The sequence below is a fragment of the Triticum aestivum genome, chromosome 1D, assembly GCF_018294505.1.
Source record: "Triticum aestivum cultivar Chinese Spring chromosome 1D, IWGSC CS RefSeq v2.1, whole genome shotgun sequence".
NCBI classification, from domain to species: Eukaryota; Viridiplantae; Streptophyta; class Magnoliopsida; order Poales; family Poaceae; genus Triticum; species Triticum aestivum.
The window spans coordinates 478,325,227-478,342,991 of NC_057796.1; the positions used below are offsets into that span (position 1 = coordinate 478,325,227).

The 17,765-nt window shown below is 45.4% G+C and overlaps 1 protein-coding gene, 1 long non-coding RNA gene and 1 other non-coding gene across 3 annotated transcripts; 2 read left to right on the forward strand and 1 right to left on the reverse strand.

Moving 5' to 3' along the window:
• Positions 1 to 11,398: 11,398 nt before the first annotated feature.
• Positions 11,399 to 11,470, forward strand: TRNAQ-CUG (transfer RNA glutamine (anticodon CUG)). Its single transcript has one exon. It is a non-coding gene; the product is annotated as a tRNA-Gln (tRNA).
• Positions 11,471 to 12,747: 1,277 nt separating this feature from the next.
• Positions 12,748 to 13,795, forward strand: LOC123183199 (uncharacterized). Its single transcript, XR_006492469.1, has 2 exons — positions 12,748 to 13,531; positions 13,705 to 13,795. It is a non-coding gene; the product is annotated as an uncharacterized lncRNA (long non-coding RNA).
• Positions 13,796 to 16,001: 2,206 nt separating this feature from the next.
• Positions 16,002 to 17,014, reverse strand: LOC123183198 (cucumber peeling cupredoxin-like). Its single transcript, XM_044595960.1, has 2 exons — positions 16,828 to 17,014; positions 16,002 to 16,710 (listed from the first exon to the last, which is right to left on the reverse strand). The coding sequence occupies exons 1-2, from the start codon at positions 17,012 to 17,014 to the stop codon at positions 16,352 to 16,354; spliced, it is 546 nt and encodes a 181-aa protein (XP_044451895.1). The 3' UTR covers positions 16,002 to 16,351.
• Between the last annotated feature and the right edge of the window lie 751 nt (positions 17,015 to 17,765).

The window sequence follows — 17,765 nt, forward strand, 5'->3', positions numbered from 1 at the left end:
ACAGACGGGTCATTGGCACACAAGGGGAAGCCAAATATCCTCCACGTCGCCTCTGGAGGAGTAACCCACCTCGCGTCTACGTATCTTTTGATCTCATCAATGTTACCATCAGCGTCAGGCTGGTCGATGCTGAAAGAAGCCCTATCATGGCCCTTGTATATGTACTTTTAAAGGTATTTGACGGCCTTTATGCTGGAGCAAACCTCAACGTTTATGTGGCAATTGAACATCTGGAGCAGGTAAGGGTTATACGGCACAACCCATCTGTTGTCCAACATTTTACCCCGGACCTTAGCCTGCTGACCATTATCTCGACGACGATAAACAGGGTATGAGTCCTTGCCCTGTGCTGTGTTTGCATTGAACGACCGCGGGTATCTGCACTTGCACTCGTTCTGTTGCATGCAAACATTTTTGGGGTTGAGAGCACCGCATGGTCCATGCATCATATGTTTCACCACCAAGGCGTGGAGTTCAGGATACTTTTGCTTGTCTGGGAGCTCGGCAGAAATGAGTCGGTCGTACTGCTCTGGAACGACAAGCTTATAGGCAGAATCCATGATCAACAAAAAGTGTGCGTGGGGGAGGCCCCTCTTTTGGAACTCGACTACGTATACATGTGCAACAACAACACCCAGGATATTCTTCTTGAACAACATCTCTTTCATAGCCTCTAGCTTGCCATGGAACACACGAGCCACAAGATCAGGTCGGTCTTGCGCTGTCTGACCAGGAAACAACTCATTCGTTATCTCTTCCCAGTTAGGGTTGCAGGTCATGGTCAAGAAGATGTCAGGCTTCCCGTAAGTATGGACAATTGCCATGGCATCCATATGCCTCCGCTTCATGTCGCGGTCGCCACCTGGGTACGTTCCAGGTAGCACTATCCTTACTCCAATAGCGCTTGCCCGGGTCTCCCCGGATGTAATTGCATCAACAACTCCTTTATACAGGTCGGCACGGATCTTTGTTTGGTTCTTGCTGTACCATTTCAACCTACAACTCTCAATCTTGATGTACATGTCCACCCCCCCATTGCTGGAGCAATCGTGCTCCACAGAGTATGGGATTGAATATCCCAGGTCGTGTCTGGAGCATGTAACAGTAGTAGTCTCTCACCGAGACGCATAACCTGCTATTCCCCTCTGCACATGGATGAGTAACGCAGACATTAGGATTCATATGAGAAGTATACAATTCATCTAAACGACAGAATATGCATAAGGCTTACCTGCATCCTCATCACCATCATCATCACCTCTACCTCTTGGTTGTTGCACAACCGGCCAAGGGACATCACGTTTAGGAAGTTTCGGGTGCCAACCGAGCTCCCCCCTTGGGTAGAAGAGTGGGTAAGAGAGAGGGTCATACGAGCCAGCCGTCACATGTATACTGTGCCTCTGGTTGTCATTCCCGCAAAGTGTAATCCTACGATCGAACCTCTTTGCTAGGTCAGTGCCCTCCACCCAAATTGCAGTGACCTCAGATGACAGGGGTCTATTATACTTCCGTTGGTCTAGTCTCTGGTCAGTGTTGAGGTCTATCCTGTAATCGTCGAGGTTGTCCCTGTGCGCACCCAAACTCCTAAACTGCTGGGAGTACGGGTTTTCCCTGAGTATGTCCACTAACTTTCTGACGACATCTTGGTCTAATTGCTCGGTGGCAGCCTTGCGATGGGTTAGGCCTGGATCGTCGTCGTAGAAGTACAACTGTAGATGATCTGGACGTGATGTTGTCCCGAAGGAATGAACGTTGTGGTAGATGGTGCCGTGCGCCCGGAACGTGTACACCCCAGACTTCATGTTTGTGTAGCTTTCATCAAGGCTGACGCCGAGGGTTGTGAAGGAGAAGTGGCCGTTGAAGAATCGTATGTTATCCCGAAAATGCCTTGAGTCCGAATCCATGCTAGACCAAAGCCTCATTAGCTCCGGGACGGGCTCCGGTTGCTTCAGCTGGATCTGCCCACTGCGACAGCAGAATCCCGAGGCCTCAGACACAAACTTCTTGGCCTTGCAGTGATCGCAATTTGCGGCGTGCTTCAGGATGTGTGTGTGGTCTGGGAGGTTTGAGTAGACATAGTCCAATGGATCATGGTCGACATAGGTATTGTGTCTTGAGTCTTCCAATTCGTCGTGCTCCATGTCATCAGGATCTGGGCCTGCAAACAATTTTTATAATTAGTGTGATATTTCAAACGGGTGGATGTTGCTCAAGTGGGTGTACATACCTTCACCAGCAAACAGGTAATACTCGTCGTCAAAGAGGCTATCAGGGTTGACATTATCATTCATGAGACGACTAAGGTAAGCGTCCATGTCGTCTGCTCAGGTGCGAAACCAATAAATGAGGGTTCAGTCTCAAGGGACGCAAGGAGAGTAAGGATGGGAGTTTTACCTTCACTTCTGATCGTGTACTCCGGCGTGCTAGATGAGGTCGAGGCACCATGTGCTTCCACTACGGTAGGTTGTCCAGTTGAGCTCATTTTGGGAATGGAGATGGGCCTGACGGTTGGGGTCATCACCCTACCTGCAAACTTTTCATTACGTCGATCGCGTCGAGCATTCCTTTCACCATGCGCTACGTGCGTACATTTTTTTTGCTGCACCACTTTCGTCTGTTCACGCTTCTTTGCCACCATACCACCCTTGCAAGCTCGCTCTCTCCTCCCAGGCGCTGCTCTGGACTCATGACTTTGCCCGTCCACTCCATTATCCGCTATTGTTACCGGATCACTGGTTTGCTGGTCGGCATTTTGTAGGTGCACATTGTTTTCGATGAGGTCGCCATCTACAGCACCATCACCGAAGGTTCTGCTTAGGTATGCACCTACAACACTATACATCATTATTTATATCTCATGAATTATTACATGATGAAAGATGATGGTTGATAGGATATGTACCATCGGTTTCGGTGTTGCGAATGTATGTGGGGGCCGCATTGACCGTAGGAGCATGATCTATTTGTTCACTGTCGAATTGTTGCGTGAGGGCTGAAAGTGTGAGAGTCGGACAATGTGTGTGAGGGTTGGACAATGTGCTACTTAGATCTGGACGTGGCATTGCGATCGATTCAGCACATGGCATGTTTTTCTTTGCAGCATACTTTGCCTTTCTCTTTGCACTTGACTCCCCCCTTTCATCCTCAGTCATGGTTTTAGGGTGTTGCACGCGCCATTCTTGCAACTTCTGATTTTTTTCTTGAAGATCGATCGTTCCGTCCCCCACTTTTTTCCGATAACTTGCTCGCCTCCGCGCGTTTCTCTGCTCAGTTTGCTCGTCTGTTAAGTCACCCTTGTGTTCTTTATCAGGCTATTTTTCATCTAGTTGCTTGCTGGCTGCCTCCTCTTTTTTCTTTCGATAAGCAGCTCTATTCCGAGCCTTTATTTGCTCTTTTTTCTCGTCAAGGTCCACCGAGAATGGTTGACACCCATTAGTGATATCACCGAGAGGTAGCAGGGGAACATTTTGCATATCTGCACGTAGGGTTTAGGGTCTTCATTGTTCAAGAATATTTCATGTACTACACAAACGCTTACTTTATATATATGCACGGTCAGGTTAAACAATGATGTATAGCTGGATGTAGTTGGGTTGGTATCACCGAGAGGTAACATGAAATTGAACCTAAATGATCAGGAATTGTATGTTAACACAGTGGCCAACTATTGGTCAATTATTTATATTCTCTATTCTTGGTCAATTATTCGTGGGGTTGGGGTGAGGAAACATATGTCGCCTACATTATTCACTAAGAAAGTATACATACGGTCATCATATCCTTGAAACATAAACATCCTTACCTGATATCGAAAGGGCAGTCAGATTTTCATCTTTTTGCTTGCTGGCTGCCTCCTCTTTTTTTTCGATAAGCAGCTCTTCTCCGAGACCTTAGTTGCTCTTTTTTATCGTCAAGGTCCACCGTCGTTGTTTGAGACACATTAGTGATATCACAGAGAGGTAACCCACCCACATTCAGCATTTCTTCATGTGAAATGATATTAAAATTATATTCTGGAATGGAGGGAGTATATATAATATCATCGCAGTGCCTTCCCATAAAGCATTCTTACCTGATAACGTAAGGGCAGACAGATTTTCCTCTTGTTGCTTGACGGTCGCCTCCTCTTTTTTCTTTCTATAAGCAGCTCGCCTCCGAGCTTTTATCAACTCTCTTTTTTCGTCAAGGTCCACAGAGGATGGTTGATCTGCATTAGTGATATCACTGTGAGTATGGCGTGGAACATTATGCGGCCTCTATTGCCAACTGTCACGTTGCATGCTAGCTAGTTATTTTGTCAGATAACTGAGAGCTGGCAACGAATCTACATTATATAGAAATGAGATTGGAGGGTTGTCTGCATCATGTTAACATAACAATATATTGGACCGAAAACAAGGCAAAGTTGTAGGCACATGGTCTTAACCTTTCTACAACATAATACTTACCCGAAATCAGATGGGAAGGTTGATGAACATATGTCCTTTCACAATCGGCCTGTTCAAGTATCGTCCTGTCCGAGTGAGTAATATGGACTCCTACAAGTCACACGCTTGATCTATTAGAATCGGTTCTGCCCAAGTCTGTTAAGTTTGATTTATCACATAATAAAAAGCATAAAAGCAATCTCAGTATATATGCACAGCCTTAGTACCTGGACTACTTGGGTAATTATTGTGAACATCGTCGGCTCCAGGTATAACTCCTTGTATAGAGTCGTCACCATTTGGCCCCTCCATCGGGCCTGCAACATCTCCTGTGATGGTGTTTGACATGCATACCAAAATATGTAGCTCAACATATACAAGGAGGTTGATATATACCTGGAGTATCATATGTGCTATCACCATCGGTCTCAAGTATCATCCGTTCGGAGGGAGTAATATGGACTCCTAGAAGTAAAGATGTTGATACATTAGAATCGGGTGTGCCAAAGTCTGTTAGGTATGATTTGTCAACTAAAAAGGATAAAAATAAACCTTATACCTGGACTACGTGGGTAAATTTTGTCAACATCATCGGCTACGGGTATAATCACTTCGTTAGAGTCGTCAACACTTGTCCCCTCCATCGGGCCTGCAACACATATATAGTCAAACATATATATGTTTGACTTGTGTAGCACAATTAGGTGAACATATACCTGCAGTTACATGTGATGAAGTTGTCTGTTCAGCTGGCTTCCTGTGTGGAGTCCCCATATGTAACTACTAAAAAAATACATGTCCAACAGATTCAGTCCATAAGGGCAGGATGTTACAGATTTATGAGTCTTGCTATATATATGAAAATAGAAAGACATGTCGAACAAACTTTGCTACTTTGCATTTTTCTGAACTGACTCTGCTGGATACATGTTAAGAATTCAAGATGCTAAGATGTCATGTTCATCTTCCTGCAGGCAGATGAAGGCCGTCGAAGATCACAAGCGCAGCTTGCTATTGTACAGGTTTAGAATCTAGAAAGGTAACATATTTGGTGGGCGTGAGGTTTCATTATGTCCCTGCAAACTTGTCAGACTTTGCTACTTTGCATTTTTTGTGAACTGACTCTGCTGGATACATGTTAAGAATCCAAGATGCTAAGATGTCATGTTCATCTTCCTGCAGGCAGATGAAGGCCGTCGAAGATCACAAGCGCAGCTTGCTATTGTACAGCTTGCTATTGTACAGGTTTAGAATCTAGAAAGGTAACATATTTGGTGGGCGTGAGGTTTCATTATGTCCCTCCAAACTTGTCAGACTTTGCTACTTTGCATTTTTTGTGAACTGACTCTGCTGGATACATGTTAAGAATCCAAGAAGCTAAGATGTCATGTTCATCTTCCTGCAGGCTGATGAAGGCCGTCGAAGATCACAAGCGCAGCTTGCTATTGTACAGGTTTAGAATCTAGAAAGGTAACATATTTTCATGCGAACTTACCTATTCTTTGCTATTCACAATAATTCTTTATCTTCCCATTGCTGTGTTAATTGATTCATATGCGGTTGTGCTATTCTGTCAAGTTTGGAGGGACATGATGAAACCTCACAAGTTCTACTTTGCTGATTGTTTCCGAGAATTGATTCATTACTAATGCGTTGTCGCGGGCATGTGATCCAGGTTGTTAATCCAGTCAAAATCCAGTGAAAACTACTCTCAAGGACTGCTCTGAACCTCAAATGTTGTCGGCCAAAGAAGTTGTGATCCAGGTTGATGCAACTATGCAGTACTGTTTCAGTCACGGAAGTCTGGCATCCTTTGTACACGATCCTTTGTACACTAATATGAGGCGTTTTAGGTCACGGAAGTCTGGCATCCTTTGTACACGATCCTTTGTACACTAATATGAGGCGTTTTAGGTCACGGAAGTCTGGCATGGCTGCATCTATTTTGAACACGATCTGTACACGTAGACATAACAAAGAAAGAGAACCTGTGTGTTTATACCTGGGGTTGAAACCGTACAGCGTCGCCGATCGCACGTTCCGCGGCGCCCCGCGATCTAGAATCTGCCAGCGGCGGCGGCCCTGTCCACTCGTTCGGCGGCGGCGGCGTTGTGGAGTCGTTCCGCGGCCGCGGCGCTGTGGAGTGCACGGCGATCCAGAAACGTGGCGGCGGCGCTGTGGAGTGCGACGGCTGCGTAGATCTGATCGGCAGCGGTGTATGGGGATGGGCGTCAGGGCGATCCTGATCCTGATCGGCGGCAGGGTGCTGGTTTTTGGACTGTGCGTGGGTGGGGTTCGGTGGGTGGGCGTGGGCGTGGGCGATGGAAAAAAACCGGTTGAAAAAAAACCAGTCGAAAAAAAAACAGACGAAAGTGGGGGGACTATTCAACCAACTCGTCCATTAGGAGTAGAGACGAAAAGCTATCTGCGTTGCGTGCTAAGATTGATGAATCAGGTAGTTCAATTGTTTGTCTCATAGAGACTAAAAAGTAATATTTTGACCACACCTTCATTTAGAAATTCTACCGAAAAATATTCGACCAATTTGAGTTTATTCCATATTTGGGTGCGTGTGCAGGTTTTCTTATTGTTTGGGCCAGTTAGAATTTTACTGATTTGGTGCTTCATAGTTAACCTTTCAGTTTATTTCTGCTCTGAATAAAAGTTGTAACCTCACAAATATATATGGGTCGTTCTCTCATCACGACAACTCTCTGTGAATTAGTTTCATGAGCATGATATTCCCCTTGATGGGTTATGACTTTTTCTTGGCGATCTTAGTTTCATTAGATCAAGTGAAAACAGAAACAAACAAGGTGGTAATGTGGATGATATGAATGAAATCATCAGTGAGCAGTCTATGAATGAAATTCATATTAAAGTTTGGCAATATACATGGAGAAATATGCAAAATAACCCGCTGCTTGAAAATTTTGACTGGGTTTTTCCTCGGTGGAATGGACGACGATCTTTCCCAACGCTTTTGCTAAGTCACTTGCTAAACCTCTCTCAGATTATGTGACCCTTTGTGGTTAGTATTCACTTTGGTATAGCTCGTTGTAAATTGTTCCATTTTGAGAGCTTCTGGCCACTTCATCCTGAGTTTTTTTTAGGTGGTGCAACAATTTTGGGACCTTCCTGCCAAGGCCAACAATAGTGCCTCCTCTTTGTTGGCAAAAATAAATAAAAAATCTAAGGCGTGATTTGAAGCACTGGAGTAAATCTATTTCAATGTTAAAGCTTCTTTAAAAAAAATTGAAATGAGCTTCTGCTCTAGTTGGTTGCGCTTGAAGAAAAAGGAAAACTCTCTTTTATAGAGTCCAATTTCAAATATGCCCTCAAAAGCACATATTCTCCTCACTTACCAGAATCGTATACTGGAAGAAACGTACCTATCGTTGGGTCACCCTTGGTGATGAGAACATAAAAGTATTTTCATGCCAGAGAAAGGGAAAGATACACGTGCAACTCATTTGCTTTAGTCTCAATGCCCGATGGTTGTGGGCTGGAATCACATTTAGAGAAGGCACATCCTTTTTATGCCGAGTTGAAGAAACGAATGGGGGTCTCTTTCCCTCCTAACATGTGTTTTGATCTTGCTAATTTAATACAATGTGTTGAGGATTCAGAGCATGTTTCCTGGCCCTCACCCATGAAGAATTAGGAAATGCCTTTATGAAAATTCAGCTGATCATGCTCCTGGGCCAGATGGTTCTAATGGTCAGTTCCACAAGACTTGCTGGCACATTATTGCCCCTGATTTTTACCGAGTCTGGTTACTCTGGGCAGGGAAGGTTGATTTATAGAGCCGTAATCAATCCTTGATCACTTTAGTGCCCAATACTGTCACCTGAATCAGTTAATGAACACCAGCCAATTTCTTTGCTTATCTCAGCCCTCAAGATGCTCACTGATATCCTAGCCGATAATCTACAATCGGTGATTCTGGAAGTTGTCCATCGCAACCAATACGACTTTATGAAGGGTCGTGTTATACATGATGGCCTTGGCTAGGTCTTTGAACTTATTCATTAGTGCCATGCTTCTGGGAGAGAGATTTTCATCCTTAAATTGGACTTCGAGAAAGCATATGATACAATCAAACATCACACTATCCTATCTATGCTTCGCCGCAAAGGCTTTGATGAGAGATGGATTATGTGGATGAAGCTTGTCCTAGAATCAGGTGCTTCCTAAGTTCTTAATGGCATTCCCAACTCTCAGGAGTTCGTAAGTGAGACCCCCCTTTTTATTTGTACTTTCCGCAGATCTTTTACTGTTAGCTATCAATTCTACTCTGTGCTTGAGGGCTTGTTGTCACTTCCTATTGACCAACCTACTATAGAGGATTTCACAGTGATCCAGTATGCTAACGATAATATTATTATCCTCCCAGCCGATGACACACAGTTACTTAATTTGCAAGGAATCCTGAGCACTTATGCCACATCTACCGGCTTAAAGATCAACTTCCACAAATCCCAGCTATCTCCATTGACTTTGAAGCTCAACGAGATGATCACTAGGATAATATTCTTCGATTAGAACCATGCATTTCACATACCCTTGGTATGCCAGTGGGTACCACTTATCCATCGGTGTCTGAGCTCATGCCACTTGTTGATAGAGTTGAAATGAGATTAACCGATATTGTAGTTTGACTTAATTGTGGTGGTAACTTCACCCTCATCAACTTTGCTTTGTCTTCCTTTATGACGTTTGCCATGTGTGTGTGTTAGCTCTCGGTTAAGATATTTGAATTTGTTTCCTAAAACTGTTGATCGGCTGATTGCAATGGCCGCGATTCACCTCCTGCTACACGGGACATGATCTGCTGTCGTAAAATCATGGTAGGCTAGGCGTGCTTAACCTACGAATACAAATTCGAGGTTCGTTACTTAAGTTCATACACAAATTCCTTCATAAGCATGACACCCCGTGGGTTTGGTTCCTTGGGAACAAGTACTACATGCAAGACGCCCCACATGCTCAGTCACCTTGGGCTTCTTTTTGATGGCGTGACATTTTCTCCCTCAAGTATGTCTATTGGGTGTCACCGCCTGTATTGTTGGTGTTGGGGATACGATTCTCCTACGGAAAGATGTGTGGTGTGTTCAAACTCTTGTTCAAGATTTCATTTGCTCGGCTATTTTCTTTTGCTACCCATGCAGATACTTTAGTGCAAATTTTTTGGGGGAAACCTTGAGCCGGAAGCCCATTTCATGCTACCTCTAACTTCCAAAGCCAGTGCAGAGCTCATTCTCTTGTCAGAGTGACTTTTGAATACTCAGGTGGACCCTTTAGCCACTGATACTTGGATATCAAGGTCTTTGCGTGGCTTATTTTCTGGACCACCCCGACACCAGAAATATGCTTCGATATAAACGCTACAACATTGTCATTGATTTCTCTTTCCTTCTTTACAACACCGTTGAAGAGGTTCCCCCCCTAGCTAATACGGTTGATTTTTTTTGGAGACCTGTATGAAGTCTATTGATGATGCTAGGAAGTATAGCATCGAGGAAATAGTTAATTGTAAAATGCTGGCTACTGGCCTGAAGTGGGAGTTACACCTGTTCCTAGGCTTTGTCCACCTCCTGCTAATGACTACATTGCTTTTGTTAGCTTTTGTTAGTAGTTAGATCCTACTTAGTGGAGTCTGGCTCGGCGTATTGAAATATATTGCCTGCCTCCCTCCATCAGTTCAGACTTTTGGATGAGTTGGTTGGAGCATGAATTCAATATGGTATTCGAGCCAAGAGGTCTTGAGTTCAAGACCCTGCCAACGCAGTATTAAATATAACGATTCTGCGGCCTACATCGATCCCACGTCTAAGGACTAAAATAGCCTAGACGTGAGGGGGAGTGTTGAAATATATTGCCCGCCTCCCTCCATCAGTTCGGACTGTTGGATGAGTTGGTTGGAGCATGAATTTAGTACGGCGGTGGTAGGGATGATTCTCTGGCAACTTGATGGATCAGTTATTTTCGCATCATATAGGTTTATTTTCAACTGTAACAATGCACTGGAAGTGAAGATACATGCAATCATGCAAGGGATGGCTCTTGATATACAACACTCAAATCTTCCAAGTCATCGTCCAATCTGACTCCAATGTGGCATTGCTCCATCTAACAGGAGATGGATTAGATCGTTCTGCCTATGAACATACCGTTCCTGAAATTAAGGCGTCAATGAGAGACATGGAGTTTATTCCCCAAAAATTGAATATGGATCAGAATAGAGTTGCCGACGCTTGGCAAATTATAGTCGTATAGAGTGTACCACGGCTGTGTGGATGCACCTAGGACGACCATGTATCAAGGATCTTTTGCCTCTCGACTGTAACTCTATCAATATGAAATAAAACTCATTTTTTTCCCGCAAAAAGAAACACCAACGAAGAGGAGAACCATGACAATTTGTTTTTCCACTTCTTGTTTAGTGCTTTTTGTTGGAACTAACTAAACTTGAGCTGCCTCCCAGCCCTTGACCTTTATGACATGGTTTTTTTTGCTGTCTCTAGGTGGAATGGCCCTCTCTTCAATGAACTAGTGATTCTTGGGGCTCGGAATATTTGGAAAATCAGGAATTAGGCTTACTTTGATGTAATTCCACTGGACCTCCCCTCCTGGCTCCCTCTACTGCGCACTGGTCACCTACATTTGAGCTACAAGGCCAGACCAGAGAGACTTTCTTTCTGCTTTTACAGCAAACTTGCATCTTTAATTTGTGTTGTCACTTGCTTTGTCTACTTTGTTATCCGAAGAACATAGTACTGAGCGACAAAGCGGTTAAACCCATCGCGCAGCTAGCTAGACAGCTCTTCAGCCAGCAGCACCACATCACGGCGGGCACTGTTCAAAAGGTCACGGTGATTAGCCATCCACAGTTAGTTCGATTTTCCATATACAACGTGACCCGCTCTGAACATAATAAAAAGCGTAATTGGAAAATCGAATCAACAAATGGTCCCATGGTCTAGTGGTTAGGACATTGGACTCTGAATCCAGTAACCCGAGTTCAAGTCTCGGTGGGACCTTTTTTTCCCCTTCCTTTTTCCTGTGCTTGAAAAAAATGCCATTCCCTATTCTTTTCAAGGAAAAAGCTTGCTGATTAATAATATATTCATTGTCAATTACCTCTGTACCCAAATATAAGACGTCTCCGTAGGATAAACTAGACTAGAAAAACATCTTACATTTTGACATGGAGGGAAATTTCATTCTCGCTATTATTTTGAATCTTCTTTGCAGAGTATGTATTTTTTTGCAAATTTCCGTACAAAAATAGGACATTTCCTATTTCTCTTTTTATGAGAATAACTTTACCAAATTAACACTTTGTGTTTTTCAAAACGTCGTATGTTGTTGTAATTTCACATCTCTTTTTGTCCCAAATAAGTGTTCATGTTTCTTCTTTTTTTATAAGAATAACTATCGGAATCGAGAGCTTTGATGAGGAGACATGGCCAGTGTCAACGCTCACCGGGAGGGTGTAATAGTCCGACGTGCCTCGGAAGAGCCAATGTGCCGTGCCCCCATAGACGGCGGCATTGTTGTGCCTGCCCCCCACGTCCTCCATGTCATCACGTTGGCTAAAGCACCCCCGAGGCGCGGTCCAGCTCGACTCATTGGACGAGAACATGTAGAGATCAAACTCACTGGAAGTGCAATTAGGGTCTCCCACAGGGCCTGCGTTGGTGCAGATGATCAGCGCTTTGAAGAAGGTCGCCCTGATGACGGACTTTGCTGTCGTTTCGAGGAAAGGTCCGCACCGGTTAGAATGGCATAACTAGCTAGTATGAGTGTGCACTTGTTGCTCATGAGAGGAGAGAGCACGCCGTACGTGCCGTGAAGCGGGTCGCAGACGGCCAGCTGTATGGGGATGGGCCCGGCGGAGATCCAACCGTTGATGCTCACGAGGAGGAGGCCACGGCGCGCGCCAAGGGGTTCCGCGTAGCCCAAGAAGCCGGCGACAGCCTCGGGGAAAAACGAGCCGAGGGAGCGGCGATCGCGGTGCTGGGACAAAAACCTGCCCTCTAGCCCCTACTACCTCCGTCCTGCTTTATTGGTTCTCTTTGTAATTTGTGTCAAATTTTGACCAAATATTTAACTAACAAAATATTCGCATGAACATTTTGTTTGTTAAATTTACGGTATTGATAAGTGCCGAACGTGCCACGTTCTAGGATCTCAGCCCGAACGACTTTTCTACCATTGAATTATCCGCACGAATCTTGCAGCAGATGGGGTCTGACACGTCACGCCTTTTCTCGTTCGGAAAAGCAGCAACTCGTCCCGAACCGGCCGTCCTAATCCTTTCCCCACCGCTTTCTCATTTCCTTTCGTTGGCTTGCAGACGAGTGAGCAGATAACGTCGATGAGGTCGCGTGGTCGCCGGCGACCACGACGGCGCCTACCGTCTCGGAGCAGAGGCTGGAGGCCGCAAGCCTTTGCGGCGCACTCCCTCTGGTTGCCGCACGCGAGACGAGCTCTCCGCGTCGGAGGCGAGGAGCGGTGGAGGAAAGAGGCGAGTAGCGGCGGCGGTCCTCGCCCTGGACAACGCGGCGGCGCGCCCCGTCTCGGGGCAGAGACCGGAGGGAATTGCGGCGCACTCCCTCAGGCGACCGCGGGCGTGAGGAGTATTTTCGCATCGGGGGCGTGGAGCGGCAGAGGCGTGCGCCGACGAGCGGCGGTGGCGAGGAGCGGCACAGGCGAGGGCCGAGGAGCAGCGGAGGCGAGGCGGGCTGCGCCGTCCTCAAAATAGTGCGACTTGGGGCCATGGGTGAGGAGAGACCGCATGTTGTGCTCCGACATATCTCGGTTGGAGAGCTTGAGCGCGAGTGCGGCAGGGAACCAGCTGTTTGCGGCGGCGAGGACCGCGGGGGGAACCAGCTCCTTGCGCGGTGAAAGGAGCTACACAGCACCGGAGTTGTCGGGTCTGACGCCACCGGTGGCGCTGGTGACATCGGGAGAAGGTCGGCATTCTGAAACCACCACCGCTCCGGCCACTTCGGTCGCAGATGCAGGCCCCCGCCCCGCCTGCCTTCATCATCTTCGTCCCCGCAGGCCAGGCCGCTGCTCGCCCATTCTTCTCGCAGGTAAAGTCAGACCGCTGCTCGCCTATTTATTTGGTCAGAATCTCTGATTTTTGTTTCTCTGATCCTGCATATGCGACACCTCCAGGTCGTCCATGTTGTATCAGCTGTAGGATGTGAAATCCCTAGTGTTTTTTGTGTATTAACATTGCACATCGCTCCAACATTTTTTGTAGGCTGCCAGTTTGTGGTTTGTTCTAGAACAGATGGCAAGTTAGAGATAAAAATGTGACCCATTAAAAATGATGGCAAATTTGTTTGCAGTGATGGCAAGTTTGATATGCACCAGCATTGCAAATTTGCCATGTTTTTTGTTTGGGAAACAACAATAATTTCCATGGCAAATTCCTATATTTTGACATCTTTCAAGAAGATCATTATGGTTCAATCATCTTATAGCGGTAGAAATTTCATGGGAACTTTAAACCCATAGTTACCATGGTCATTTTCAATACTTTTTGTTTTGGCGGTAGAGATGTCATGGCAATTTTTGTGTAGAAACATGGTAAATATTGTCTATTTTTACATTCTCTAAATTGCCATGGCAATATAGTCTTCTTTTTTGCCATGGCACATTCACACTTTTTTTGGCCATGTTATATAGTGAATTTTTTTTGTTTCTGTGATGGCAATTTTCACCAAAGTTCACAATCTCTAAAATTGCCGTGTCATGTTTTCAGCATGGTTTTTTTGCCGTGAGCATTGCAAATTTCTTCTTTTTTTTTATGCAACATGGCAACATTTTTATGAGACGAAGCATGACATTTTCTCTTATACTAACTTGGTATAGTTGCCTTGTTCTTTTTGCCCAATCAAATGGCCTTCAACTATTTGTTGGTTGGTAGCTGATTCGTATTGAGTTTTAATTTGTGTTAAGAGATAGGTTAGTAGTAGGCCATGACAAAATTAGTAGAAATATTCAAAGTAATGTGGCAATTTCTGTGGAGTGACACGGCAAATAATCATATGACATAATTCATATTTTTTTGTCTACTCACACTTTCCATTTATAGATAAATTTTGCATTTGGTCGCATGGCATTTTTTTCCTAAAGTGAGACATCACATGTTTTCACACATTGACATGGCAAATTTCTTAGAAGTAGGTTAGTCAAACATGACATATTTCAGGTAGCGACCTTGCCATGCCCCTAACAAGTATATCATGGCAATTTTTGCCATGATATTTAGGTAATGACCTTTGTCATGACCCTACTATGTAGACCATGTCAAATTTGTTTAACATCACATGGCAATCTATTTTATTTAATTAGCATGGCAGATTCATATATGCACAGTTGCCATGATCTTACGGAGCTACTTTTGCCATGGTATTTACTGTTTTACATTCTTTTTTCTTCGAGGAAGAAATAGATGCATGGCAAAAATTCTTTTCTGCATCGTGGAAAATTTAGTTTATGCACCATGGCAAATTTAGTTTATGTCCACGGCAAATTGTATATTTTTAGACCATGGCAATTTTATTTGATACTTTTTCTAAGTATCATATGAAATATTTTACTTCATTTCCATGGAAACATTACTTTTATTTTCCATGGCAAATTTTTAATATGTTTTTGCCATGGCAATTTTACTTTAAATGACATGGCAAATTTTACTTCATTTTTCCATGGCAAATTTTACTCTATCTTTGCCGTGGCAATTTTTACTTTATTTTGCCATGGCAAGTTTCACTCTTTTTTTGCCATGTCAATTTTACTTTAAATGACATGGCAAATTTTACATCATTTTGCCATGGCAAATTTTTACTCTTTCTTGCCATGGTAATTTTACTTTAAATGAAATGGCAAATTTTATATCATTTTGCCATGGCAATTTTTTCTTTTTTTTTGTCTTGGCAAGTTTTACTCTTTTTTGCCATGACAATGTTTACTTTTAATGACACGACAATTTTTACTTGTTTTTCCATGGCAATTTTTACTTCTAATATAAGGTGATGCATGAAATAAATCTCTAGATGAACTTCTGCTAGTTGCCATGGGAACATGGCAATTTTTGTAGAAAATGTCGAAGATGGCAAATTTGAGTATAACATAACAAACATTTTTTTTTGCAGAACATGGCAAATTGTTGAACAACTTTTAGTAGATTTCCCATATTATTTTAGTGTACTTACATTCTGGACTCACGAGCATGTCTACTTTTTTCATAGCATGTCAAAAGACCATGGCATTTTTTGTCGTGCAAACGAACAATGTCTATTTTTGTCACAACAAAAACATGGTTTTTTTTTTGTTTTTGTGGGCTTTTTTTCTGTACAGAGAAAGGCCTAGGCCTGTAGGAGCAACTGGAAGGAGCGTTCGGGCTCGGAGGCCTCTCCTCCCGAACGATTTCGTTCGTAGGGGGCAGCTTGTCGCACCGAACTTCTCGTTCGGTCTGGGAGGCGCCCAGACCGAACGTTCGGTCTTTATCGATGTCCTAAATTTATGGTGAACATTTGGCACAAAAAAAATGGGAACCAATAATCCAGGACCGAGGTAGTAGCTGCGGAGCGAAGAAGCCGAAGATGGAAGACGATCTGGGTGCATCCGCCGACCAGCGGCGACGGAGGAAGGAAGGATCGGCCACAAGTTCGCGCCACCGCTTGCAGGCTGTGGAACAACGGAAGAGGATCTCCTGGACAGCGTCGTCCTGGAGCTCTCTTCCATGTCTGTATAGTAGGATCTGGGGCGCGCTGCTGGTTGGGTTCTGATCGGGCCGGGCGTACGAACGTGCCGAGTAGTGCCCATTATTTTGCTGGTGAAAAAACCGTACACATATACGATTGACCGATTGACAGATCGTTGACGTTGATGGATCAAGTTTACATCAGCAGCAGCGGAAGCGGCAGCAAGCAGGCGGCGAGGGCGAGCAGCGGCACGGCGGCGGGGGCGGGCGAGCCGCCGGACATGACGTCGCCGTCGTCGTCGGCGTCTTCGGCCTGGTCGTCATTCTGCGTGCGGGAGGGCGCGAAGGGGGCGACGTAGATCTTGAGCTTCTGGCCCTCCTCGCAGTGCTTGCCGACGCCGCAGAAGTAGTAGCGCGGGCCGGCGGGCGGGATGAGCTCGATGATGGTAGGCCCGTTCTGGTACCGGTTGGTGATGTTGCGCATGCTGCACCCGTCGAACAGCTCCCGGCTCGGCACCTCCACGATGTTGTACACCCCGCTCCGGTACAGGAACACTGCGCGCATGCGATGCGACGGCCGGCGTCAAGGACCCATCGATGGCGCCCGCCGGAGCCGGAGAAGAAGAAGGGGAAAAAAATAAATAGGAATTGATGATAGATAGATCGACTCACTGAGCTTGTCGCCCACGCTGATGTTCCGGGTGCGGGCCCAGTCCCCGTAGTAGGTCTTGTTGGGGGCCATCTGCCAGCCCTTGCCGGCGCCGACGATGTGGTAGATGCCCGCCGACGAGCCGGCGACGAGGGACGCCACCACGGCCGCGAGGAGCAGCAGCGAGAGGCAGCCCTTGCTCCTCTCCATTTATTCAACGAGATCGATCGGCGGCCGGCCTGATCTTGGTTTCTCGATCGATGGACGATTCCCTATAGATAATTCGACTCGTTCGTACGTGCGTCGTCCTTCCTTTTTCCTCCCCTTCTACGTACGCGTGTGGAAGAGAAGAGTTTGGGATCGTGGTAGCAAGCCAGAGGAGATCTAGCGCCCCCATGTGCATGCATGCATGCATGTGATCGATGGAGCAGGACTTGAGGGAGTCCATGGAGGACCTTGCCTATTTTTTGCTCTTGGTTTGGTTCCTGCCTCTGGCTAGCTCTTCCCTAATATTGGCAAGTGTGTGATGGTCGCCGGTGAGTTTGTAGCCAATGTACGGATTATCCCTGATCGTAGTGCTTTTATAGATGTGCGGTCTTTTGGCTGGCCACACAATTAGCTCAACTGTAAAGAACATGAATTTGTACGACCACTGGCTGCTTGTGCGTGCATGATCATCACTCGTGTGGCATGCTGGATCACGGAAAGTGGAGACGACAACACATGATGACTCTGATTTGATTGTGTTTCTCGAGTACCCAGTCTTGAGCTCCGGGATGAAAATTCCATGTCTGGCCCTAGTTGGTTACCTTGTTGAATGCTTTGCTTGAGATTTGCTCTGACTAAATATTCAGGGTGAAAGCACACACTTTGGTCTTCAGTGGTTGGTTTGATCCAGCGGCGGCAGCATTTGCACCCCGCTCCCTTCATGAACTTTTTTAGAACATTTATCATAGCCCTT

Coding starts and splice junctions, on each gene's coding strand:
- LOC123183198 (XM_044595960.1), bottom strand. CDS start 17,014: ATGGAGAGGAGCAAGGGCTGCCTCTCGCTGCTGCTCCTCGCGGCCGTG. Junction 16,711..16,827: donor CAGCGTGGGCGACAAGCTCA/GTGAGTCGATCT, acceptor GCATGCGCGCAG/TGTTCCTGTACCGGAGCGGG.